The following is a 26,238-nucleotide window of genomic DNA, read 5'->3' as shown; positions in this document are numbered from 1 at the left end:
ATTAAAGGCGTGCGCCACCACCGCCCGGCTTGGCTCTACTTTTTAAAGGAGGCAGGTAAGTGAGAAAACCAAAGCTGAAATCCTCCCTACTTCCCTGCTTTCGTTCCTTCTGGAATGAGCTGAAGCAGATATTAAAGGGTGATCACTGCCTACTCCCTCACTCTGTACTTTAAACCTTAAGTTCACAGTCACTCCATGTCTCTCTACCAGTGTCAGGGTCTTGTTCTAGCTAGGCCTTGTGTCCTATACTGCTGTAGAACTATTAGCTTCCCAGCAATGATTTTTAATTTAAAATGTACATAAGCCGGTTGGTGGTGGCACAGGCCTTTAATCCCAGCACTCGGGAGGCACAGGCAGGCGGATCTCTGTGAGTTCGAGGCCAGCTTGGTCTACAAGAGCTAGTTCCAGGACAGTCTCCAAAGCTACAGAGAAACCTTGTCTCAAAAAACCCAAAAAATTAGTATCTGGCATATAGTGGTTTCTCATTGTGTCAAATGTACATGTGCCTAAAACAATCTGTCCACCAGAATACTTTAAAAGGAGAAAGTATGTAAAAGTGGGTGTCAAGAGCTCAAAAATTCAAGACTAGTTTAAGCAATGTAGTAAGACTATTTCAAAAGAATAAACAACAAATATAAACTTTATTAGGATTCCAATAAAAACATAAAATTTTTTTTTTTTTTAGATTTTCAAGACAGGGTTTCTCCGTAGCTTTTGGTTCCTGTCCTGGAACTAGCTCTTGTAGACCAGGCTGGCCTCGAACTCCCAGAGATCCGCCTGCCTCTGCCTCCCGAGTACTGGGATTAAAGGCGTGCGCCACCACCGCCCGGCCTATAAAATACTTTTAATTAAGTTCAAAGTTGCAAGTCATATGTATCTTTCATTTGGCTAATAAACTTTTCCACAATTCCACTGAGTCTTTCAGGCTCCATCAACCTATTTACCAGCTCTTGCTCAACAGCCATTAGAGCCAGGCCAGTTTGTCTCTCTTGTCCCATGGTACGAAGTAAGTATGCTTTAAGATGAGGCAGTGTGGAAAATGACTTTTCATTATTTGTTGAAGTAACTGGCCAAGATAAAGCAATATGTAACAGTTTCGAGAGACGAGGAATATTACTGTGGAGACCATGCTGACTAAACAAACAGCCAAGGTCTATGAAGTTTAAGGAGCCACAATCTGTGACAAAGTTGAGATTTGCATACTGCCGATAAAATCGAAGTTCAGGGATAATGTCTCCATCGAGCTTATAAAATTCTTGAACATGTTTAGCTGCTGACTCATTTAATGGTTCATTCCATTTAAACAATAGCTCAGAAATTTGTTTCATTTTGCAATAGTCAAACTCTGAAAAACATAACTTTAAGTTTTTTAACAAAGTATCCAGACCTTGGTAATAAATATTAATTTTATAGTGTTCATCTGCTGAGGTAGGAAAAAACACACTCTCTGAGTTGCCAGGATCTTCTGTTTTCTGAATTTTTTTTCTTTTTTGAAAAGAGGGTTTTTCAACTTCAAAACCCTTACTAGATACCTTTTTACATATTTCATCTGTTCCATCCCAGATAGTCTGGAAATACATTTCATCCCTTTCAGAAGATAAACACTCCAAAATTGCTTCGATTTTTGAAAACAAAGAGAAGACGTCTACAGTTTCACTTTGAAACTCTCTGGAAAGAATTCCTGTAATACTGAGTACTCGATAAAGAAATTTCAAAGAAAATATAAATTCAAACTTGGTAACCGCTACCAGCAAATCATTCAGTTGGTTAGCGGCAGCTGTGCCTGCGGACTGGCGGGCCACTGAGTGCAGAGTCTCAATGATCTCTGGAAGACACTCCGTCACCGACAGCAACAAGTCATCGTGGGCTGGCCAGCACGACTGGGATGCGTGTTTCTGACAAGTTTTATTTTGACTTAGCTTACACATGGTTTGCAAAGTTGCCAACATCTCTCCCGACGTACAAACAGTGCTGAACAAAGAGCTCAGAGTATGTAGTGTCCTTCGGAGTTCTTTCACTTCTTTACAGAAACTAATGACTGCTAATTCAAAAAAATGTGCATAACAATGGACATACAAAATTCTTGGTTCTTCCTTCTTGAATTCTGTTACAACTTCATTAAATTTTACCCTCAAATTTGTGGCTAGATCATAGGTTTGACCACATATCTTATTAAAATCAATTCCGACCTGCTGCAGGTAAGCTTTGATATGCCTGTGTACGTGGACTGCAGTCATTTCCTCTATATTAACAAACCCCAGGAACCTTTCTTTAACGAGGACAGCACTGGAGGTTGTGTGCGGGTAACGCACACACACTGAAAGCTGTCCTCCAGTGGCACCATCCGCTGTCTCCTCACAGATGATTGAGAAAGCTGAGGCGACACGGAGCTCACCCACAATGTCTTGCAGCATTTCAGCCTTTATTATTTCAATAATCTCCTCCTGAACTTGCGTACTGTGATAGAAATCACCATGTGAACTCAGAACCCGAAACACTTCTCCTTTATCTCTTGCTCGAATTTCTAGTAATTCCAAAAAATTGCCTTTATTAATGGATGGAATAGACTGGTCATTTCCTTTTAGGAGCAAACACTGTTTTCCAAGAAATAAGATGCTTTCGACGACAAGCTTTAGGTACCTTCTATTTCCCGCAATAGGTTTTGAATAAACAGATGAACCATCACGTGGAACTTCATCCAGAAACTGGTACTGTCTCCAAAACCGCAGTGACTTTAAATGCACTTCACTTTCTTCATGCTTCCTGAATTTTTCTAGGGTCTTCTCCCAGTCAGCAGTTCCTTGGGTTGCAAATGATTCTCTCTGGCAGGTAAAATTTTTCTGGTAGAATAAGTGGCAAGAATAGCAGAATGTAACATTATTATTTGTATTGGTGTTCGAATGTTGAAAACATGAGCTACCAGATTTTCTAGTATTTTGTGGTTCTTTTTTAACTTTTTGCACTGTGGATGTAGACGTTGGACAACATGGTGTATCATTCACTGTCACATATTCCATGCTGTGTACCTGGTTTGACTCCCTGCCGTTCTGTGCTTCCACAGTAGGGCCAGCTGTGTCCTCAAAGAGCACTGGTGAAGACGGGAGGAGGCTTGGCTGCTCCACACTATTGCCAACACCACTACTGGATTCACTGGGTGAGCTCTTAAGAAAAAATGATAAAAAACAAAACAAAACAAAAACAAACAAAAAACCACTCGTTTAGTTGTTTTCAAATAAAAAAATACCTAACACATCTATTGTAATAACAAAGTAAAAGGCACATTTTCTAGTATAAACTCTTCCTTTCTTCCTTTCTTTCCTTTTCTTTTTCTTTTTATTTTTCGAGACAGGGTTTCTCTGTAGCTTTGGAGCCTGTCCTGGAACTAGCTCTTGTAGACCAGGCTGGTCTTGAACTCACAGAGATCTGCCTGCCTCCCGAGTGCTGGGATTAAAGGCGTGCACCACCAACGCTCAGTTCTCTTTTCTTTTTTTAAAAATTTATTGATTTTTTTTTAGAATTTATTTTTATTTTATGTGCATTGGTGTCTTGCCTGAATGTGTGTTTGTGTTGGATCCCCTGGAGATGGAGTTACAGACAGTTGTGAGCAGCCATGTGGTTGCTGCGAACTGAACCTGGGTTCTCTAGCAGAATAATAGCCAGTATTCTTGACCACTGAGCCATCTCTACAGCGCATATAAGTTTCTCTATGAGAGGCATTAATAATTTTTATTCACCATGTAGATTCAGTACTAAATGTTTAAAGGAGTTCTAGAAATATAACTACAGAATATATATTTTTTGTTTGTTTGCTTTTCAAGACAGGGTTTCTCTGTGAAGCCCTGGCTGTAGGCCATGCTGGCCTTGAACTCAGAGACCTGCCTTCCTCCTTCACTCCCCACCCCTGCCAAGTGCTCCTATTAAAAGCAGCATATGTGATGTTTTCTCTCTCTCTCTCTCTCTCTCTCTCTCTCTCTCTCTCTCTCTCTCTCTCTCTCTCTCTCTCTCTCCTCCCTCCCTCCCTCCCTCCCTCCCTCCCTCCCTTCCTCCCTCCCTCCCGTTTTTCCAAGACAGGGTTTCTCAGTGAAACAGTCCAGGCAGGCCTTGAGCTCACTGAGATTGGCCTACCTCTGCCTCCCCAGTGCAGAGATTAAAGGTGGTGGCGGCACACTAATCCGAGCACCTGGAGGCAGTCAGGTTGATCTCTGAGTTCAAGGCCAGCCTGGTCTATAGAACAAGTTCCAGGGCAACCAGGGTTATACAAAGAAACCCTGTCTCAATAAATAAACAAATATCTCTGTATGAAAACATACACACACAAAAATCTATATAAAACTGAAAAAATTGGGATAAAACTTACATCAATGACATTTGTAGGTACAGAAGAAAGTAAACCTGTTGAAATAAAGCATATATTCAAGATTTCTTGCTCTAACAGCACCAAAAGCTCATGCAGCCCATTTCATATCAACAATTTGACAAAACACTGTTTACCTTGTAAGTGATCAGTGTTCATGAACAGGTCAACCTGGTCATTTACTAATGACATTATATTGCTTATAACTGGAATTGGATATTTCGTTGGAGAAAGATTCTCTTTTGAAGCACTGTGTACCGTGGAAACATTTACTGGCAAAAATAAACAAAAATCCTTTTTATAATCCAGGCAGAAACAAAGGGCTGTTTAATAGTAAGTGTTTTTGTTCTGAAGGTTCTACGATCAGAGGGAGAATACTAGTCTAAAGTGAAGTCAGAGTGCGGCAGTGGGCATGAGACCCAGGGCTTCACGTCTGCTGGGCAAGTAGCTGACAACTGAGCGCTAGTACTGGTCTGTTTGGAGACTGGGTTTCTCTGTGTAGCCCTGGGTGTCCTAAAACTCATCCTGTAGACCAGGCTGGTTTGGAACTCAGGGGTCCATTTGCCTCTGCCTCTTGAGTGCTAAGATTAAAGGTGTGCACCATCACTGTCTGGCGTACTGTTTTTCTTTTCTTTTCTTTTTTTTTTTTTTTTTTTTGGGTTTTTTCGAGACAGGGTTTCTCTGTGGTTTTGGAGCTTGTCCTGGAACTAGCTCTTGTAGACCAGGCTGGTCTCGAGCTCACAGAGATCCGCCTGCCGCTGCCTCCCGAGTGCTGGGATTAAAGGCGTGCGCCACCACCACCTGGCCTAAATAAAGATTTTTTTAAATTGTCAGATGAATGTTGTTACATAGGTTATAGGGTCTAAACTCGGGTCCTCATGATTGATTAGCAAGCATTCTTAACTGCTAAGCCATCTCTCCAGCACTCATTTGCAATTTTAACTCACTCTAATATGAAAATTAATCAGTTATAAATTAAAAGCAAAGTATGGCTGTGTCTCCCAGGATTTAGTACAACTTTGGAGTTGCTGGGTATTACCTGTTGAAGATTCCATCACCGTACTGTTGTATGAAGAAAAACAAACAGAACAGAAAACCTCTACATTCCCCAAGTCATTAGTAATCATAATCATCTCATCTGAGAGTTCCAGTGTTTTGCAAGGAAAAGATCTAAGTATTCTGGGTGGTTCCTGTTTAGAGATTAAAAATAATATTCATATTTCTGGTATATCACATGCAATGGTTAAACACTAAGCATATCTACTATAATTGCTCTTAGCTGAAATATTACAGACAAAAACAACTTTTTTTTCCTTTTGGTTTTTCGAGACAGGGTTTCTCTGTGGTTTTGGAGCCTGTCCTGGAACTAGCTCTTGTAGACCAGGCTGGTCTCGAACTCACCAGAGATCCGCCTGCCTCTGCCTCCCAAGTGCTGGGATTAAAGGCGTGCGCCACCACGCCCGGCTAAAAACAACTTTTCATACTTCTTTATAAACAAGGAGAATAGAGGCTATAACAATAAAATGAAGCATTTGGTCGTTTATCAGAAAACTACCCTATCATTTAACAACAGTAGTAATAACACATATGCAATGAAAGAGGTCATAAGAGAGGTTTATTATCCCAGGCAACTAAGCCTACTTAATAAGAATACATACCTAACTAGTTTTCTTTCCTCAGTACATCACCCTTGAACATGAGTTCAAGAAAGCCTTCTTTCTACCAGGGCTAAGGAGACCAAAAAGGGTACTTATATCTACTGAGATATTGAGGCAAAAACTGTCTTTCTAGGCCAGTGGTTCCCAACCTTCCTTGTGCGTGGTTGTTTTTTACTCTTTAGGCTCCTTATTATTTAGGGGTGTGCCACCTGGTTTCACATGGAGACTTATTTTTTACTTATGAAACAAGCCTTAGCTTGTTTCTAGCCAATTTTTCTTAAATTATTCCATCTACCTTTTGCCTCTAGGCCTTTTACCTTTCTTATTTTTTATTTTGCCTTTTTTAAAACTGATTTTTATTGAGCTCTACATTTTCTACATTTTTCTCTGCTCCCCTCCCCCCTTCTCCCTGCAATCCTCACCCAAGGTCCCCCCAGTCAGCTGCGAGAGGAACAAGATATATTAGGGCACAGGTAAAGCTGCTTGAACAACATTTACCATGCATGGGTCTTGACAGAATAATGCTCTGGCTTGGCCTAATCCATGCTCCCAATTTATTTAGGAGATCTTGTCTTTTTCTAATTCCCATGTAGATTAGATCTATATAAGTCTCTCTTAGTGTCCTCATTGTTCTCTGAGTTCTCTGGGATTGTGGTTTGTAGGCTGGTTCTTTGCTTTATGTTTAAAAACCATGAGTGAGTACATGTGATAATTGTCTTTCCATTACTTTTCTTACTTCTGTATATCTTGCTTTCCCTCTTACTCAGTGGCTGGGTGGCTGGCCTCAACACCCTCCTCTCCTTCTCTTGCTCCTCCTCCTCTCAGGTATCCCCTCTCTTTATTTTCTCTTCTGCCAGCCCCACCTATCCTTTCTTCAGCCTGGCTACTGGGTCTTGGCTGTGGGACAATGATCCTTTTATCCTGCCACTTGTATTTTAATAAAATGCTGACTGGCCAGTAGCCAGGCAAGATGTATAGGCTGGGTGACCAGGCAGGAAGCAGAGGTGGGGCGAAGAGAACAGGAGAATTCTGGGAAGAGGAAAGTGTCAGCCTGCAGTCCTCACCCAGACAGTGAGGAAGCAAGACGAGACCGCCTCGCTGATGAGAGGTACCAAGCCACGTGGCCGAAACAGACAAGAATAATGGATTAATGTAAGATGTAAAAATAAGTTAATAAGAAGCCTGAGCTAATACAACCAGTTTTAATTAATGTAGACCTCTGTGTGTTTCTTTGGGACTGAAAACGCCTGCAGGATCCGGATGGTACAGAAACTACTGCCATCAGCTCTTTATTAGAACAATCAGGTGTTTGACAGGCAGAGTAACACAGCTTCACAGAGTTAACAAATGCAACATAAAAAAATGCAACACATCTTTGCATCACTAAACAAATGTTCCACAGCACAAATAAATGTAACATATCTTAAACTAATAGTCTACAATACTTCTTAATGCTGTGGCCCATTAATATAGTTCCTCATGTTATGGGTGACCCCTAACCATAAAATTATTTCTTTGCTAACTCATAACAGCAATTCTGCTACTATTTTTTTTTAAATATTTATTTATTTATTATGTATACAATATTCAGTCTGTGGATGCCTACAGTCAGGAAGAGGGCATAAGACCTCATTACAGATGGTTGTGAGCCACCATGTGGTTGCTGGGAATTGAACTCAGGACCTCTGGAAGAGCAGGCAATGCTCTTAACCGCTGAGCCATCTCTCCAGCCCTTCTGCTACTATTTTGAATCACACTGTAAATTTCTGATATGCAGAGTATATGACATGTGGACCCTCAAAGGGGTCATGACTATAGGTTGAGAATCATTGCTCTAGGTTAACTTCATGGTAAAGAATCACAAGCACGGGGCTGGAGACATAGCTCAGAGGTCAAGAACACTTGCTGCTCTTCCAGAAATCCTGAGTTCAATTTCTAGCAACAACGTAGTGGGCTCACAACCACCTATAATGAGATCTGGTGCCCTCTTCTGGTGTGTGTATACATAACAAATAAAGAATCACAAGCATGCCAGGCAGTGGTGGCACATGCCTTTAATCCCAGAAATCAGAAGGGAGAGGCAGATTATCTCTGTCAGTTCGAGGCCAGCCTGATCCACAGAGCTAGTTCCAGGACATCTAAGGGTGTTATACAGAGAAACCCTGTCTCAAAAAAACAAAACAAAACAAAAACCAAACCAAAAAACAAACAAACAGAAAACAAAAACAAGAATCACAAGCACATGCCAGGCACTGGTGGAACATGCCTTTAACCATAGCACTCAGGAGGCAGAGGCAGGCGGATGGATCTCTGTGAGGCCGAGGCTAGGCTGGCCTACAAAGCCAAGTTTCAGGACTGCCAGGGTTACAGAGAAACCTTATTTTTTTTTTTAAATGATTTATTTATTTTTACTTTCTGTGCATTGGTATTTTGCGAGGGTGTCAGATCCCCTGGAGGTAGAGTTACTGGCAGTTGTGAGCTGCCATGTGGGTGCTGGGAAGTGAACCCAGGTCCTCTGGAAGAACCGCCGCCAGTGCTCTTAACCGCTGAGCTATCTCTCCAGCCCCGAGAAACCTTGTTTTGAAAACAACAAAATAAAACAAAAAATCCCAAGCACAGACAGGTATGATGGCACACACTTTTAATCTCAGTACAGGAGGCAGAGGCAGGTGGATCTCTGTGAGTTCAGAGGTCAGCCTGGCATATATAGTTACTTCCAGGACAGCAGGTACTGTCTCAGAAAAAGAAAAAAAAATCACGTATGTTGAGTGTTAAAAAGCAGCATACAAGCAGGAAGCAAGGCCAGCAAGTTCAGTGAAGAGTGAGGGGACAAAGGGAAAGGTTGTATAACGAGGGGCTTTGCCATCTAATCTTTCTACATCACTGAAAGCAATGGTGAGAAAGAACCACTTTTTGATACAGTGTCTCTTTTTCTGCAGGAAAAAGATAGAATATCGATAGAAGTGACAGAAAACAGGTTGGTGACATTGTTCTGCAGTTAAGAGTACTTCCTGCTCTTCCAGAGGACCCAGGGTTATTTCCCCATACCCAGGTTGAGTTACTCACAATTTCCTGTACCCCTTTGTCCTCCATGGGTACCTGCATGCAAGCGGTACACATGCAGACACAGGCACACAGCCATGCACGTTAACAGAAATAAACACATTCTAAAAGAAGGTACCCTATTCATTTATTTGCATGTGTGTGGAGCATACAAGATCATCCCATGAATGTGAAGGTCAGAGGACAATTCAGAGTCAGTCCACCCTTTTCTTCCACCATGTGGGGCCTGGGGATTGCACTCAGGTTGTCAGATTTATTTTTATTTTATGCGTATGAGTGTTTTGCTTGCATGTGTGTACTGTGTGCATACATTTCCTGTAGAGTCTAGAAGAGGGCACCAGATCCCCTGTTGCTATAGTTATAGGTGGTTATGAGCATCACGTGGGTGCTAGGAATTGAACCTTTGGGTCCTCTGGAAAAGCAGCCATTGTTCTTAACTACTGAGCCATTTCTTCAGTTCTAAATAAATTAACCTTTTTTTAAAAAAAAAAAATCAAACAAGAGCCAGTGGTGGCCCACGCCTTTAACAGGGGGATCTTTGTGAGTTCGAGGCCAGTCTGGTCTACAAGAGCTAGTTCCAGAACAGGCCCCAAGCTACAGAGAAAAACTTTCTTAAAAAACAAAAAACAAGCCGGGCAGTGGTGGCGCACACCTTTAATCCCAGCACTCGGGAGGCAGAGGCAGGCGGATCTCTGTGAGTTCGAGACCAGCCTGGTCTACAAGAGCTAGTTCCGGGACAGGCTCCAAAACCACAGAGAAACCCTGTCTCGAAAAACCAAAAACAAAACAAAACAAAAACAAAAAAACAAAAAACAAAAAACAAAAAAACAAAAACAAAAAGCTAAACAAGGCAGGCATACTAGTCACACCTTTAATCCAAGCAACATCTTTGAGTTCCAGGCTAGCAAGATCTACAGAGCCAGTTTCAGGACGGTCGAGGCTACTCAGAGGCTAATTTTTACTTAATCCTTTATAAACATGAATATTTTTTCCTTTGGGATGAGCAGCCCTTGCTGATCTGGAACTTGGTCCACTTGACTCGGCCTCCAGAGGGCCACAGTTATAGGCACGAGCTGTCACACCTGTTCCTCGTCCTGTCGCTAAATAAAATGCTCCTGAAAATGACTCCTTCTGGGGCTCAACACAGGGCTCTTAAGTTTTTTTATTTTTTCAATTTATTTTATTTTTTGGTTTTTTGAGAAAGGGTTTCTCTGTGTGGCCCTGACTATCCTGGAACTTGCTCTGCAGACCAGGTTGGCCTCAAACTCATAGAGATCCACCTGCTTCCACCTTCCAAGTCCTCGGATTAAAGATGTGTGCCTCCATCGCCCTGCCTTTTTTGTTTCACTATGTATCCCTGACTGACTTGGAACTTGGTAAACTTGAAAAGATCCACCTGCCTCTTTACCTCAAATACTGGGATTACGTGTTACTAGATGACAAAGCATCAACTAGCAATCAAGCTATGCACTAGTCCTACTTCATCGACAGGGATCAGACCAGTAACTGTGCTCCTCTCACTTACCCCACCACCACATCGTGGCCAGCCTCTCTGTTCTCGGGAGCACCCTAAGGTTCTCCTATAGGAACTGTCAGAAGTCTTTTCATCTTCATCAACTGTCAACCAGAGATTTCCCCATGATAGCAAACACTCCCGACTCTGACGGAAGGAACAGCAGCTCTCTCTGCATCCGTATTCTCTGCACTAGTCAAGTATGGAGACTGTGTTGTCACACGTTACACACCATGGAACAGTAAACCCCACAGTCCTTACACCAATTCACCACGAAACTGGCAGCAGAATGAAAATTTGAAAAGTAGGCATTACTGCCAAGATTAAAACAAGAGTAACAACGGCCATTTGAGCAGAATCCCCGAACTCTCCTAACTGTTGGAAATCACCCAGACTCACAGTAGCCGTCTTCTGACACACGCTGCACTTGAGCAGACTGCTCTCAGGACTCACGGTGACAAGTAGCTTTCTCTTTTCTTCGTAGGATGAAAGGCAAGACTGGCTACAGAAGTTTTTGCCAGAGCTACTGTCCTCCAACTGCACATTCTTCATATCCTTCAGATTTAAAATGTCTCTAAAAACAAACAACAAATGCTTTTTAAGAGGACGATAAAGTTATGGAGTAACATGAGTTTGTGTGTGTACGTGAGAGGCCCAGAGCAGGATGCTGGGTCCCTTCTCCTCTGTCTCTCTATGTTGTTTCTATGCTGTCCTGGAGTCACTGTTTTGGCTATGATGGTTGGACAGTGAACTCTTGGGCTCCTTCTGCTATGCATTTACTGTAAAACAAAATAAACCAATTGAGTTTTGGAAATTAAGGATGTTGCTAACAAAACAACATTGTCAAGTTGTTTTAATTTGAACCTTGATAGTCCCTAGCACACATGGCAGCCCACAACCATCAATAATTCCTGTTTCGGGGGATACAGTGCCTTCTTCTGGATTCCATGGGCAAGGCACACACCTGGTACACAAACATATAAGCAGGCAACACACCCATACACAAAAAGTTAATTTGGAAGATACCCCATGACTGTCCTGGTTGGCTTCTACTGCTGCGATAAAGGCCATGGCCAAAAGCAGCTCAATGAAGAAGGGCTTATTTCAGCTTCCAACTCCCAGGTCACAACCCAGCACTGATGGAAGCCAGGGCAGGAGAGGCCACAGAGGGTGCTCCTTCCAGGCTTGATGTTCAGAGTTTGCTCAACCCGCTCTCTTAGACGACCACAGTGGGATGACCCTCCCACATCAATCACTGATCATTTCAATGCTCTTGTCTACAGGCCAATCTGATGGAGGCATTGTCTCAATTGAGTTCCTTCTTCCAGATGACCCTAGCTTGTGTCAAGCCGAGAGAAAATCAACCAGCAGTGATAAAATGAGACATAAAATACTTGTCCTGTTTATCAGTGGTTGATTACTGCCTCAAGACAAAGTCTAGACAGGAAATTTGAGCTACAACCGTAGCCATCTTTTTCATGAATCACATTTTCATATGAATATATGCTAAACTATTGTCCAGCAGTGGACACCAGGCAGGTGTTTTCTTCTTCTTTTCTTTTTTTGGTTTTTCGAGACAGGGTTTCTCTGTAGCTTTGGAGCCTGTCCTGGAACTAGCTCTTGTAGACCAGGCTGGACTCGAACTCACAGAGATCCGCCTGCCTCTGCCTCCCGAGTGCTGGGATTTAAGGTGTGTGCCACCACCGCCCGGCCAGGCAGCTATTTTTTGAAAATCAAGAAAGGCTGCCATTTCAAGGAAAACAACTCACAGTAATTACCATCGAGCTTGTAAGTAAAAATTAGAAATTTTAGGGGCTGTAGAGATGGCTTAGAGGTTAAGAGCACTGACTGCTCTTTCAGAGGATCCTGAGTTCAATTCCCAGCAACCACATGGTGGTTCTCAACCACCTATGATGAGATCTAGTGCCCTCTTCTGATATGCAGGTGTACATGCAGGCAGATATTGTATGCATAATAAATAAATAAAACTTTAAAAAAATAGACATTTTAGAAAACAATTATTTTTTTTAATTTATTTTTATTTTATGTATTTTGATATATTGCCTGCGTATACCTGTGTGAAGTGTTATCATCTGGAACAAATTTACAACCAGTTGCGAGCTGCTATGTGGGTGCTGGGAACTGAACCCAGATCCTCTGGAAAATCAGTCAGTGTGTTTAACCGTTGCATCATCTCTCCAGCCCCTGGATCAATTCTTTTTTTTGGTTTTTTTTTTTTTTTGGTTTTTCAAGACAGGGTTTCTCTGTGGCTTTGGAGCCTGTCCTGGAACTAGCTCTTGTAGACCAGGCTGGTCTCGAACTCACAGAGATCCGCCTGCCTCTGCCTCCCGAGTGCTGGGCCCTGGATCAATTCTTAAGACTTGAAGGCTTTTCTGATGAAATTAGTGGTGATTTTTACAATACTTTCTAGTTCTGAAAGTATTGTAAAAATCTTTTTTATTTTCCATGGTAGATAAATGTACAAAAATATATTTAATAGTAAAAGTATAAAACCCAATGGGAGCTGGGCAGTGGTGGCAGATGTCTTTAGTCCCAGCACTCGGGAGGCACAGACAGATGGATCTCCGTGAGTTCAAGTCTAGCCTGGTCTACAGAGTGAATTCCAGGGCAGACTCAAAACTCTGTCTCGAAAAACAAACAAACAAAAACCCAAACCAAACCAAACAACACCCAATGGAAAGTTCTACAGCTTCCGTTTTCAATAGCTACTCCAACTATGTATACAAGTTCATTGAGTTGTACAGTCTTTGAGTCCGGTTAATTTTGTTGTGTGATTTTTTTTAAATATGATAAAGTTTAAAATTGAAAAAGAAAAAGTAAAAATGCTAACTATGTAAGAAGTACCCTGACAGTTAACTATAAAAATAACTGAGTACATGTGTGAACTGGCTGGTATAAATAAATGAAACATTAATCAGTAAGCCTATTTTGGACTAGAATGACTTTTTGTTTCTAATACTGAAGTGTAGAGATGATGCTTCTTAAACATATCTCAACAGTTTTTAATAATAAATCTCCTCTTCGTAATAGTTTTTTTTTTTGTTTGTTTGTTTTGTTTTGTTTTTCGAGACAGGGTTTCTCTGTGGTTTTGGAGCCTGTCCTGGAACTAGCTCTTGTAGACCAGGCTGGTCTCGAACTCAGAGATCCGCCTGCCTCTGCCTCCCGAGTGCTGGGATTAAAGGCGTGCGCCACCACCGCCCGGCTTGTAATAGTATTTTAAATGTCATTTTCGAAGCTATCCTTCATTTTGCTCCATTAAGTATTAATTAAAAAGATAATAAATCACTGTTAAAAAAGAAGTCTTAAAAGTAATTTAAAAATTTTGGACTACAATTGGCGGTGGTGGCTCATGCCTTTAATCCCAGCACTCAGAAGGCAGAGACAGGAGGATCTTTTGGAGGTTTCACTACAGCCTGGTCTACAGAGTGAGTTCCAGGACAGCCAGGAAACCCTGTCTCAAAAGAAAAAGATGTTATGGAATATGAAATTTTAAAAAGTCTCAATAAGGGAGCGGGAGAGAAGCTCAGTGGTTAGAACAGGGGCTGGTCTCCCAGAGTCCCTGGGTTGAGTCCCAGCACTCACATGTTGGTTTATGGCTACCGATAACTACAGCTCCAGGGCATCCTGTGTCTTATTCTGATTTCTCCAGGCATCAGGCAGGTATGTGTCGCACATACATACATGCAGGCAAAACACTCAGACATGCAAAATAAAACAAATGCAACTAAAAAGTCTCAATAAAAACATAGGTTATTACTACGAATGATAGCCTCTTCCAGTTTTTAAGCACGACTATCATCTTTCAACTAATCTACAATTTGCTATCTATCTATATATCTATATATATATCTATAGATCTATATCTATATATATTCCAGAGGAAGCCATACCTAATTTTTATGCCTTAGAAGAACAACTTACATAATAAATTCTTTCTTACATGCGTCTTTTTCATGCAGACAGAGCACTGTATATATAATAAATAAAGAAATCTTTAAAAAAAAAAAAAAAGAGCACTGATTGACTGACTGCTCTTGCAGAGGACCTGGGTTCTATTTCCAGCAAACCACAACTGTCTGTAGTTCCAGTTTCAAGGGATCAAATGCCCTCTTCTGACCTCTGTAGGCCTCTGCATGTGGTACACAGACAAAATACTCATACACAAAATAAAATAAACAAACCCTAAAAAAAGAAAGAGGGACAAGAAAACCAAAAATAAAGTTCTGCAGAGTTCCAGAAAATAGGACTTGAAACAAAAGACTAGTCAAGAATTGAAACAATCCTATACAAAGGGTTTGTGAACCTATTAAAGTGCAGACAGCCCAGTGTGGTAGCACACACCTGTAGTCCCAGCACTTGGAAAGCAGAGGCAGGAGGATCTTTGAGCTCAAGTCCAGCCTGCTCTACACAGTAAGCTCACAACTGTAGAAAAAGGATACACAGTAAGACTCCGCCTCAAAAACTTAAGGGAATTGGCAGCAAACATGACAAAATTTGAGTCCCTGACTTAAAAAAAAAAAAGTAAAGATAACATGCCATATCCATTCTGAGCACTGAAAACATACTATTTTAATACTCCTAATTCCAACATTTATTTACTAAAACAAACAAATGCTATGAAGTTCACAAGGCTTCTCCACCCTTTCAATAACCACCCAAAACTACTTCTGAGAGATCTATTAAAGGAACTGGAAGTAGAAAGCAAATTCTGCTCACTCATGAAGGTGACACATCTTCAAAGATGAGAATACATAAACTTATGATCAGGAATCTCACCGAGACCCATGTAGCAAAATAAAGGACATAATTTAGCACTCCATACCTTGAGCAGTTCAAGCACGTCCTCCTGAGGGGAGCTGGGAAGTCAGCAGATGAGCTGTATTCACTGATACAATGCCTGGAGCAGAAGAGCTCAGCAGACCCTTTCTTCTGGTAAGCAGTCTGCCCCTCCTGAAAAACTCTCTTACAACCACAACAGGAACGCTGGACCGCTGTGGCTGGAACTGCAGGAAGCATTGTACTCATGCCAGAGGATGCCAGAGAAGGCTGAAAGCCTGCAGTCAGCTGTGCAGCTTTAGAAACAGGACAGGAAGAAACAGGATTTCACACGTGTGCCCGTTTACTTTAGGTTACTTCTGGACATAAAACTCAACCATAGCAAAATATTCAAAGGCAATTTCAGAAAGTGGAGAGACTAGCTGGGTAGTGATGGCCCACACCTTTAATCCCAGTATTCAGGAGGCAGAGGCAGGTGGAACTCAATGAGTTTGTGCCCAGCCTTGTCTACAGAGCAAGTTCCAGGATAGCCAGGGCTATGAAGAGAAATCCTGCCTCAAAAAAACAAAATACAGCCGGGCAGTGGTGGCGCACGCCTTTAACCCAGCACTCGGGAGGCAGAGGCAGGTGGATCTCTGTGAGTTCGAGACCAGCCTGGTCTACAAGAGCTAGTTCCAGGACAGGCTCCAAAACCACAGAGAAACCCTGCCTCGAAAAACCAAAACCAAAAAAAAACCAAACCAAAAACCAAAAAAAAACCCCAAAATACAAAAAATAAACAAACAAACAAAAAATCCACCAAAAAGTGAATAAACTAACTGACTAACTGGCTATTTTACTGATCAAGAAAAACCATGATTGCTGGGCACACACCTTTAACCCCAGCACTCAGGGAGGCAGGGGCAGGTGGATCTCTGAATTTAAGGTAGCCTGGTCTACAAAGATACACAGAGAAACACTGTCTCAAAAAAAAAAAAAAAAGTTATAATTAATTCTATTATCACTGTCTGAAAATGTAGAGTTTCTTTTCTTCTAAATTTTGGATTTGACAATATTCTGAAAATAGAGAATTGAACATAATGTATAGAATGTCTTCAAGGTAACTGGCCAATTCAACAGAAATTGACAAATTAAGCTAAAGTCGGCTCAATGATTTGTATAAGGGGACTGAACAAGTTATGGCTGCTATGTGTTTGTTTGGTTTGGTTTCCTCTGTGTAACAGCTCTGGGTATCCTGACACTCAATGGCCTCAATCTGCCTGCCTCTGCCTCCCAAGTGATAGGATTAAAGACATGTGCCACCACCGCCCGGCATCTTTTTTTTTTTAAAAGTAATTATTTATTTCTTTTTATGTGCATTGGTGTTATGCCTGCATGGATGTCTGTGTGAGGGTGTCAGATCCCCTGGAACTGGACTTAGACAGCCATGAGTCGCCATGTGGATTCTGGGAATTGAACTCAGTTCCCCTAGAAGAGCAGTCAGTGTTCTTAACCACTGAGTCTTCTCTCCAGCCCCGTGTTTGTCTGAAATTCAGAGATCTCCCTGCCTCTGCTTCAGGAAAGCTGGGACCACAGGCGTGCACTAGCAGGCCTGGCTTTTTCTTTTCTTTCTTTTGGTTTTTTTTTTTTTCAAGACAGGGTTTCTCTATAGCTTTGGAGCCTGTCCTGAAATTAGCTCTTATAGCCCAGGCTGGCCTCGAACTCAGAGAGATCCGCCTGCTTCTGCCTCCCGAGTGCTGGGATTAGAGGAGTGCGCCACCACTTTGCAGCTACCATTTCATTTTTGTACTAGAGATTTTAGCCAAATAGATAAAACAAGAAAAAAAAAAGACTAATGTAAATCTGTAATTATTCATAGATTTCATGACTATGAAAGCCCAAAAAGAATCTATAAATTTAACAAAATCAATGTAATTAACCCCTAACCCATATTCCTGTAAGTAATCCCAATAAAACTCACTGGCTCACCAAGCTGGACTTTGGTGACATATGTATTTTGGTCTGTTGTGAGATCTTTATCTGGGGTGAATATGTGTGTTGTGTCTTCCCAGGAAACACAGTCTTGTCACACAATGCTAAGAGAAAAGGTAATGAAACTGTTGAGTGTAGTATAATTCAGCACTCAGGAGGTTGAGACTGGAGACTTTCCTAGTTGGAGACTAGACTGAAGTATATGGCAAGATACCACATGAAAACAAAAATAAATTTGTGAGATATATTAATTGTACTGTATATTAAGTATTAAGTAATTAGGTACCTCCAAAGCATTAACTTGTGTAATAGTAACACACATACAAAAAGTGGCCATTTCTGATACCCGATAGTTAAAATTCCTAGTATTGACTGGGAGTTATAAGTTTGTATCAGTCCTTTTTGAATTTTGGATTGCAAATTTCTTTTTTCTATCTATCTATCTATTTAGTTTTTTTTTTTTTTTTTTTTTTTTTTTTTGGATTTTCGAGACAGGGTTTCTCTGTGGCTTTGGAGCCTGTCCTGGAACTAGCTCTGTAGACCAGGCTGGTCTCGAACTCACAGAGATCCGCCTGCCTCTGCCTCCCAAGTGCTGGGATTAAAGGCGTGCGCCACCACCGCCCGGCTATTTATTTAGTTATTAATTTATTATTTATGAGACAGGGCTTCTCTGTGTAGCCAGCGTAGTCCCAGAACAAGCTTGGTTGTTCAGGTTGGCCTTGAAAACTCTTTCACCCTTCCAGGCTCCCTGTTGGGGTTAAGAGTCTACACAACACAACCAGCATTGATTTGCAAATTTATTCACAAGTTAATAGATGAAACTAATATAGCTGCAGGGCATGGCAGGGCACGCCTCTGATTCTTGCACTTGGGAAAGCAGAGGCAGGCAGACCACTGTGAGTTTGAGGCCAGACTAATCTAGAGTGAGCTCCAGGACAGCCAAAGATACCGAGAGAAACCCTGTCTGGAAAAATGAAAAACAAAACAAACCAAACTACTACAGCAAGAGTAACAACCCCCATTAAAGCACTTTCCTCGGTCTAAGAATTACAAAGTTCTTGTTATGAGGGTTGGGAATGTAGCTCAATTGGGAGACTGCTTGCCTTGCATGTACAAAGCCTTAGGTTCCTTTCCAAGCCCCTCACAAAGTAAGCACAAGGGAGGCATGCCTAGACCTGTTTGCTTCCCAAGTGCTGGAATTAGAAACTTGCTCCACCAGCAAACAGGAAACTGGGTTCTAGAGCAGCTTGAGTCACAGTAGTGAGACCTTGTCTCAAAAAAAAAAAAAATTAATAAGCAAACAAAACAATTAAACAGAAAAAGAGAAAAGAATGCTGATATTGTACTCCAAGGAAGCTATAAAATTCTCATTGGTAAGCACAACTCTCCAAGATACCCTCAAACTTCTATATTAAAAATACTGCACCTTCAACAAAGTGTGGTGGTGTCCACAGACCTTCAATCCCAGCAGTAGGGACGTAGGGGCAGGAGGACCTCTGCGTTAGAGATCAGCCTAGTCTGTAAAGTGAGTTCCAGGGCAGCCTGGGCTATACAGAGAAACCCTGTCTCAAAAAACCAAAACAGCCTGGCTTTCTCGCAAAAAAACAAAAACAAACAAACCCCCCCCCAAAAAAAAGAAAAACCAAAACAAGACCCCGTCCCTGACCCAAAACCCTACATCCAATCTCAATTTGAACTTCCTATTTTGGACAATACTGAGGATTGAATCTAGGAACTCACTCACTGATACAATACCAGCACCAGTTCAATCTTTTATGACTTAGTTTCTTCTGGCTGGGATTCAAGTATAATCCTATTTGTAAAAGCCGTTTCGCAGTTTGTTGTGGTGTTGGGTCGAAACTGAACCCAGGACTAGAACTTTGGGCTTGCTAGGAATGTACATGATCGCCATTCAACCCAAACCTCCTAGTTTTCGTTTTTTGTCCAATCTGGCTTCGATCTCTTGATCCTCTGCCTCAGGAGCACAAGGCAAATCCATGTTCTTGTCTTTTGAATGTTAACTTATTTTATGTTCACTGGTGTTTTGTCTGCATATATGTCTGAGTATCAGAACTGGAGTTACAGACAGTTTTGAGGGTCCATGTCGGTGCTAGGGACTGACCTGAGTCCTCGGGAAGAGCATTCAGTGCCTTTTTTTTTTTTTTTTTTTTGACCTGGAACTCGCTTTGTAGATGGGACTGGTTTTGAACTCATAGAGATCCGCCTAATCCTGCCTCCCGAGTGTTGGGATTAAAGACGTGCGCCACCCACGCGGGGCACAGCCACGGTTCTTAGCCTCTCAGCCATCTTTGCAGCCCAATGTTTTTGTTTTTTGAAACTAGGTATCATTATGTAGCACTGGCTGGCTTTGAACTCAGAGATCCCCGTCTCTGGAATTAAATGCACGCTCCACCACGCCCAGCTTTTTACGTTTGTAAAAAACACTGCTTAGTGGAAAGAGCCACAGGTGTAACCAGAAAGACAGTTATAGAAAGAAGTCGAAAAGAGACCAAAGGCACCGAGCTCAGTCACCCAGGGGCCAGGGGCCAGGGCAGCAGGGACCCTGGGAGCCCGGGAGCCGGGGTCACGACTTCCCCAGAACTGGAGGCGTCCCACCTGTCGCATCACCATCCTCGGGACCGGAGAAACGCCGCCTCCCTCCGGAAAAGCGAGCCTGAGCCATTCCACCAGGCTGATCAACACTTCTCCAACTCAGCGGCGGGAAGCACAGGTTCGCAGAAAACAGCGCCGCCGGCTCCGCCCCTCTCCCGGAGATCTTTGCGGCTGAGCATGCGCAGCGCAGCCCCCTAGTGTGGGTCCCTGTCCGACACCAGGAAGGTGGTCAGGGCGGGGCAAGAGATCTCATCCTTAGGCTCTGCTTGAAGTCACTTTTAGCTGCTTGCAATTTTATTATTATCATTATTATTATTTTTTGAGACACTTAGGCAACCCTGGCTGTCAGGAACTCACTATTGTAGACCAGGCTGACCTCAAACTCACAGAGATCTTCCTGTCCCTGCTTCCCAAGGGCTGGGAGTAAGGGCATGTGTGTCACCACACTGGGCATATTTGGGTCCTTGAGTGAGCAAATCAGGAAGTGACGGCACAGGCCTGTAATTTCAGCTCTTGGGAGATGGTGGCTTGAAGTTCAAAAGTTCAAGGCCAGTCTTGTTTAGAAACCCTACTGAACCAATTAAAAAAAAAAAAAAAAAAAGCAGGGATGGGGCCTGGGCAAAGAGATGACAGTCACGTGTTTCCTACCAAGTCTGACTAGCCGAGTTCGCGTCACTGTCCCCGGAAACCACTTACCGCCACAATAAGCACCCAAACACAATAAAGACATACTTGCATACAGAAATAAAAATGTTTAAAATGGCTGGGCGGTGATGGCGCACGCCTTTAATCCCAGCACTCGGGAGGCAGAGGCAGGCGGATCTCTGTGAGTTCGAGACCAGCCTGGTCTACAAGAGCTAGTTCCAGGACAGGCTCCCAAACCACAGAGAAACCCTGTCTCAAAAAACCAAAAAAAAAAAAAAAAAAAAAAAAAAAAAAAAAATGTTTAAAATGTAAATGTTAGCCTGGCGGTGGAGGCGCACGCCTTTAATCCCAGCACTTGGGAGGCAAAGGCAGGTGGATCTCTGTGAGTTCGAGGCCAGCCTGGTCTACTCCAAAGTTACACAGAGAAAACCCTGTCTCGAAAAAAAAGAAAGAAAGAAAGAAAGAAAGGAAGGATGGAAAGAGAAAGACAAAAAAGAAAAAGAAAGGAAAAAAAGGTCTTACTACTGTCCTGTTCTGGTGGGCAACCAATAGCACTGGCAGTGACCTGTATGGTTTTGGGAACTTCAGGAAGCTCCCTGGCCAACAAGTCATAGAGACATAGCTCACGCCTGGTAATGAAATGACCCAGGGCTTCTGGAATCCAATTTATCTGTTGGTTCCATCTGTTGGGAACACAAAGATCTTCATGCTCACAGAGAGCTCAAGGGAAAGCAGGAATGTTAAATACGCAGGGTTGTCTTTTCAGGGGAAAGATATATAACCTGTTTTTCCACCCAGAAGGCTGGAAATGGGAATGGAGGTGATTAATATCCTGTTTATATGTCCTATTTGAAGGGCCAGGCCATATCAAGCTCCCACAAGTAGGACTGGGGGTGGCTATATAGGTGACCTTTGTATTCTATGTATGGTCTGGAGATTCCCCCAGGCTCTCTCAACTGGGACCAGAGGTGGCTAAAAGCCCAAATGACTTCTGTGCTCTATGTATGACTGAACTGACCACATCAGATGCCTCCCTAGGGCCTTAAGATAATGCACGTAGCCTATTGCTAGAATCCATCTTCTTGGAAGAAGTAACATGCACTTTTTTGTTTTGTTTTGTTTGAGGCAAGGTTTCTCTGTGTAGCCCTGGCTGTCCTGGAACTCGCTCTGTAGACCAGTCTGGCCTTGAACTCACAGAGCTCTGCCTGCCTCTGCCTCTGCCTCTTGAGTGCTGGGATTAAAGTCTTGTGCCACCATGCCTGGTTCATGACAAGTACACTGAGTTGAGTTTCTATGTAATTACGCCTCCTTGTGCCTAGGAGTCCTGCAAGATCACTGCTTGGTCCTATGGTGTGCTTGGTCCTATGGTGTGCTCAGTCTGTGATACAACTCAGGACCATGCACCTGTATGTGTGTGTGTGGGGGGGGCTGGCACCACTCCCTGTGGATTGGGCCCTTCCACATCAATCATATCACCAACCAGGCCATGTGGTTGGAGGGATTTTCTCAATTGAGTTTCCATTTTCCAGATAACCCTAGCTTGCCACAGGTTAATAAAAAAAATGATCAGGGGCTGGAGAGATGGCTCAGAGGTTAAGAGCACTGACTGCTCTTCCAGAGGTCCTGAGTTCAATACCCAGCAACCATATGGTGGCTCACAGCCATCTATAATGAGATCTGGTGCCCTCTTCTGGCATGCGAGCATACATGGGAGGAATGTTGTATACATAATAAATAAATAAATCTTAAAAAAAAAAAAAGATCAGATTCAACGCAATGCCCATCAAAATCCCAGCAAAATTCTTCAAAGACCTCGAAAGAACGGTACTCAACTTCATATGGAAAAGCAAAAAACCCAGGATAGCCAAAACAATCCTGTACAATAAAAGAACTTCTGGAGGCATCACAATCCCTGACTTCAAATTCTACTACAGAGCTACAGTACTGAAAACAGCCTGGTATTGGCATAAGAACAGACAGGAGGACCAATGGAACCTAACAGAAGACTTGGATATCAATCCACACATCTTCAAACACATGATTTTTTTTTCTTTTTGGATTTTTCAAGACAGGGTTTCTCTGTAGCTTTGGTTCCTGTGCTGGAACTAGCTCTTGTAGACCAGGCTGGCCTCGAACTCCCAGAGATCCACCTGCCTCTGCCTCCCGAGTGCTGGGATTAAAGGCGTGCACCACCATGGCCCGGCCCAAACACATGATTTTTTATAAAGAAGCAAAAAATATCAAATGGAAAAAATAAAGCATATTTAACAAGTGGTGCTGGCATAACTGGATATCAACATGTAGAAGAATGAAAATAGACCCATATCTATCACCATGCACAAAACTCAAGTCTAAATGGATCAAAGACCTCAACATAAAGCCAGCCACACTGAACCTTATAGAAGAGAAAGTGGGAAGTACACTTGAACAGATTGGCACAGGAAACCACTTCCTAAATAGAGCCCCAGCAGCACAGACACTGGGAGAAACAATTAATAAATAGGACCTCCTGAAACTGAAAAGCTTCTGTAAAGCAAAGGACATGATCAACAAGACAAAACGACAGCCTACAGAATGGGAAAAGATCTTCACTAACCCCACATCAGACAGAGGTCTGATCTCCAAAATATACAAAGAACTTAAGAGATTGGACACCAAAAGATCACATAACCCAATAAAAAAATGGAGTATAGACCTAAACAGAGGACTCTTATCAGAGAAATCTAAAATGGCTGAAAGACACTTAAGGAAATGTTCAACATCCTTAGTCATCAGAGAAATGCAAATCACAACAACTCTGAGATTCCATCTTACACCTGTAAGAATGGCCAAGATCAAAAACACTGATGACAATTTGTGCTGGAGAGGTTGTGGGGAAAAGGGAACACTTCTGCATTGCTACAACAAGGCTACGTGTTCTAATCCTTAATCCTTCCCAAACATTCCCCTAATCCTTCCCTAAAAATTCCAAGCATTCAAATATTGAGCCTATGGAAGTCCTTCCTTCCTTCGTTCCTTCCTTCCTTCGTTCCTTCCTTCCTTCGTTCCTTCGTTCCTTCCTTCGTTCCTTCCTTCGTTCCTTCCTTCCTTCCTTTCTTCCTTCCTTCCTTCCTTCCTTCCTTCCTTCCTTCCTTCCTTCCTTCCTTCCTTCCTTCCTTCTGTCTCCCTTTCTCCCTTTCTTTCTTCTTGTTTTTTTTTTTGTTGTTGTTGTTGTGGAGCCTGTCCTAGAACTCTCTCTGTAGACCAGGCTGGCCTTAAACTCCCAGAGATCCGCCTGTTTCTGCCTCCTAAGTCCTTGGAATTACAGGTGTGCACAACCATCACCTGGCTCTATTTCTTTATTTTTTTATTTATTTTTATTTTTTTAAATTTTTTTAAATTTTTTAATTTTTTTATTTTTTTTTTTTGGATTTTCGAGACAGGGCTTCTCTGTAGCTTTTGGTTCCTGTCCTGGAACTAGCTCTTGTAGACCAGGCTGGCCTCGAACTCCCAGAGATCCACCTGCCTCTGCCTCCCGAGTGCTGGGATTAAAGGCGTGTGCCACCACCGCCCGGCTTATTTCTTTATTTTTTAATCACAATTTTTTTTTATTGATTTCTTGGAAATTCACATCATGCACCCCAAGCCTACTCACCTCCCAGTCCCTCCATGTCTGCCCCTCACTCCTGTAGCATGACCCCCAAAAGACCCCCCAAATTATTTAAAAACAAAACAAAGCAAAGGAACAAAACCCACCTCCTCCTCAGTCTTTCTAACACCTCTTCATTCATCCTAGTGGCATCAGGAGCTATGAGATGTCACACAGTCTACCCTTTCGTCCAATCAGCCCCACCCAAAAGAATTCATTGCAATGAGTCTATGTGGTGGTTTGAAAGGAAACGGCCCCCAAGGGAGTGGCACTAGTAGAAGGTGTGACTTTGTTGGAGTAGGTTTAACTTGGTTGGAGTGTGTCACTGTGGAGGCAGGCTTTGAGGCCTCATATATGCTCAAGCCTCACAGTGTTCGAGTCCACTTCCTGTTTCCTTCTGATCAAGATGTAGCCAGCACCATGTCTTCCTGCATACCATCATGCTATCCACCATGATGATAATGGACCGAACCTGCTCTGCCTCCCCAGTGCTGGGATTAAGGACATGCACCACCACGGTCCTGCTTGAAACTACTTTTTAATCCATGATTGTTTCTACCCTTTCTCTTTTCTCTCCCAAGCCTAAGTATATTTTTCAATGCACTATAATCCATTTAGAGGTTTTCTCCATCTGGATCTGTCTTTACTGAGCATCTGTATTGCTTTTTGATTGCATGAGAAAATCCTAAACTATGTCAGCTGCCACCAGTGCAGGTTAGTTTAGTGCATGGCAGTAGTGCATGACAGCTTGCAGTTGGCTTCTCCCTCAGACAGCTGGTGGGAGACGTGTCTCAGTCCTGTAGCCAGTCAGCTTGTGAGGCGTGCGACTAGGAAGCCGTGTTTGGCTCCATTTTTGTGTGTTTAGGACCTTTTAAAATCTTTCTCAGGTTTTATGTGGATGTAGGTGCTGAATGTTTAGGCGCCATGTAGAGGTAGAGTGTCTCTGTGTCTAGGCAGCTGCTGCAAATAACTATTCTGAGACTTATTATTAATTTTAAATGTTTGGCTGATAGCTTAGGATTGTCTCCAGCCAGCTCTTACAACTTAAATTACCCCATTTCTGTTCATCTATGTGCTGCCCCGAGGCTCGTTTACTTAGTCTATGAACTTTCCATGTTGCTGCTTCTGCGTCTGGCTAGTGACTCTTCAGACTCCGACCTTCATCTTCCCAGCATTTTCTCTGCCCCCAAAATCCTGCCTAGCTATCTGCTAATCAGGTTTTCATTAATAATGAGAGCAGCACATATTTACAATGTACAAAGATTGTTCCACAGCACTGGCCAATCACGGTAGCTAACTCCCTGGTGACCTAAGGACCAAATATTCAAATATATGAGGGCTATTTTCATTCAAACTACCATACTTTGTAAGCCTAGTACTCAGGAGCCTAAGGCAGGATAGTCAGTAGTTCTAGATAAGCCTGGGCTGAGGGGAGAGGGAGAGAGAGAGAGAGAGAGAGAGAGAGAGAGAGAGAGAGAGAGAGAGAGAGAGAGAGAAGAAGAAGAAGAGGAAGAGGAAGAGGAAGAGGAAGAGGAAGAGGAAGAGGAAGAGGAGAGGGAGAATATAACTTTGTTGTCTGGGGAAGTGGTGATAGAGATGGCTCAGGAATTAACAGTACTGTTGCCCTTGCAAGAGACATGAGCTCTGTTCCCAGCACACATGGTGGCTCACAACCATCAGTAACTCCAGTTCCAGGGGAATATAACACTTTTTTCTGACCTCTGTGAGGATCAAGCTCAAACACTGTGCACAAACACTGATATTCATGAAATAAAGCAAATAAGTTTTTTAAAAAATAAAAAACATCTTTCCAGGGCTGGGGGCTAGAGTGCTTTGCTGGAATAAACAAAGTCCTTTCTACAACCACCAGCACTAAATAAACTGGACATGGTGCCACATGCCTGTACCCAAGTCCTCTGAAGGCAAAGGCAGGAGAATCAGAAATTCAAGTTCATTCTCAGCTATGTAGAACTCAAGGCCAGCTTAGTCTAGGATA

At 42.6% G+C, this 26,238-nt stretch overlaps 1 protein-coding gene across 1 annotated transcript; it reads right to left on the bottom strand.

The window, feature by feature from the left end:
• Positions 1 to 770: 770 nt before the first annotated feature.
• Positions 771 to 20,048, bottom strand: Zmym1 (zinc finger MYM-type containing 1). Its single transcript, XM_057784652.1, has 8 exons — positions 19,973 to 20,048; positions 15,432 to 15,681; positions 10,988 to 11,162; positions 5,394 to 5,544; positions 4,492 to 4,626; positions 4,358 to 4,392; positions 3,027 to 3,161; positions 771 to 2,840 (listed from the first exon to the last, which is right to left on the bottom strand). Exons 1-8 carry the CDS (start codon positions 20,037 to 20,039, stop codon positions 855 to 857), a joined length of 2,934 nt encoding a protein of 977 aa, XP_057640635.1. The 5' UTR covers positions 20,040 to 20,048; the 3' UTR covers positions 771 to 854.
• Between the last annotated feature and the right edge of the window lie 6,190 nt (positions 20,049 to 26,238).

The sequence above is a fragment of the Chionomys nivalis genome, chromosome 11 (genome assembly GCF_950005125.1).
Source record: "Chionomys nivalis chromosome 11, mChiNiv1.1, whole genome shotgun sequence".
Taxonomy (NCBI): Eukaryota; Metazoa; Chordata; class Mammalia; order Rodentia; family Cricetidae; genus Chionomys; species Chionomys nivalis.
The sequence above is the reverse complement of the archived record's forward strand: the minus strand, read 5'-3'. Positions and strand labels throughout refer to the sequence as shown.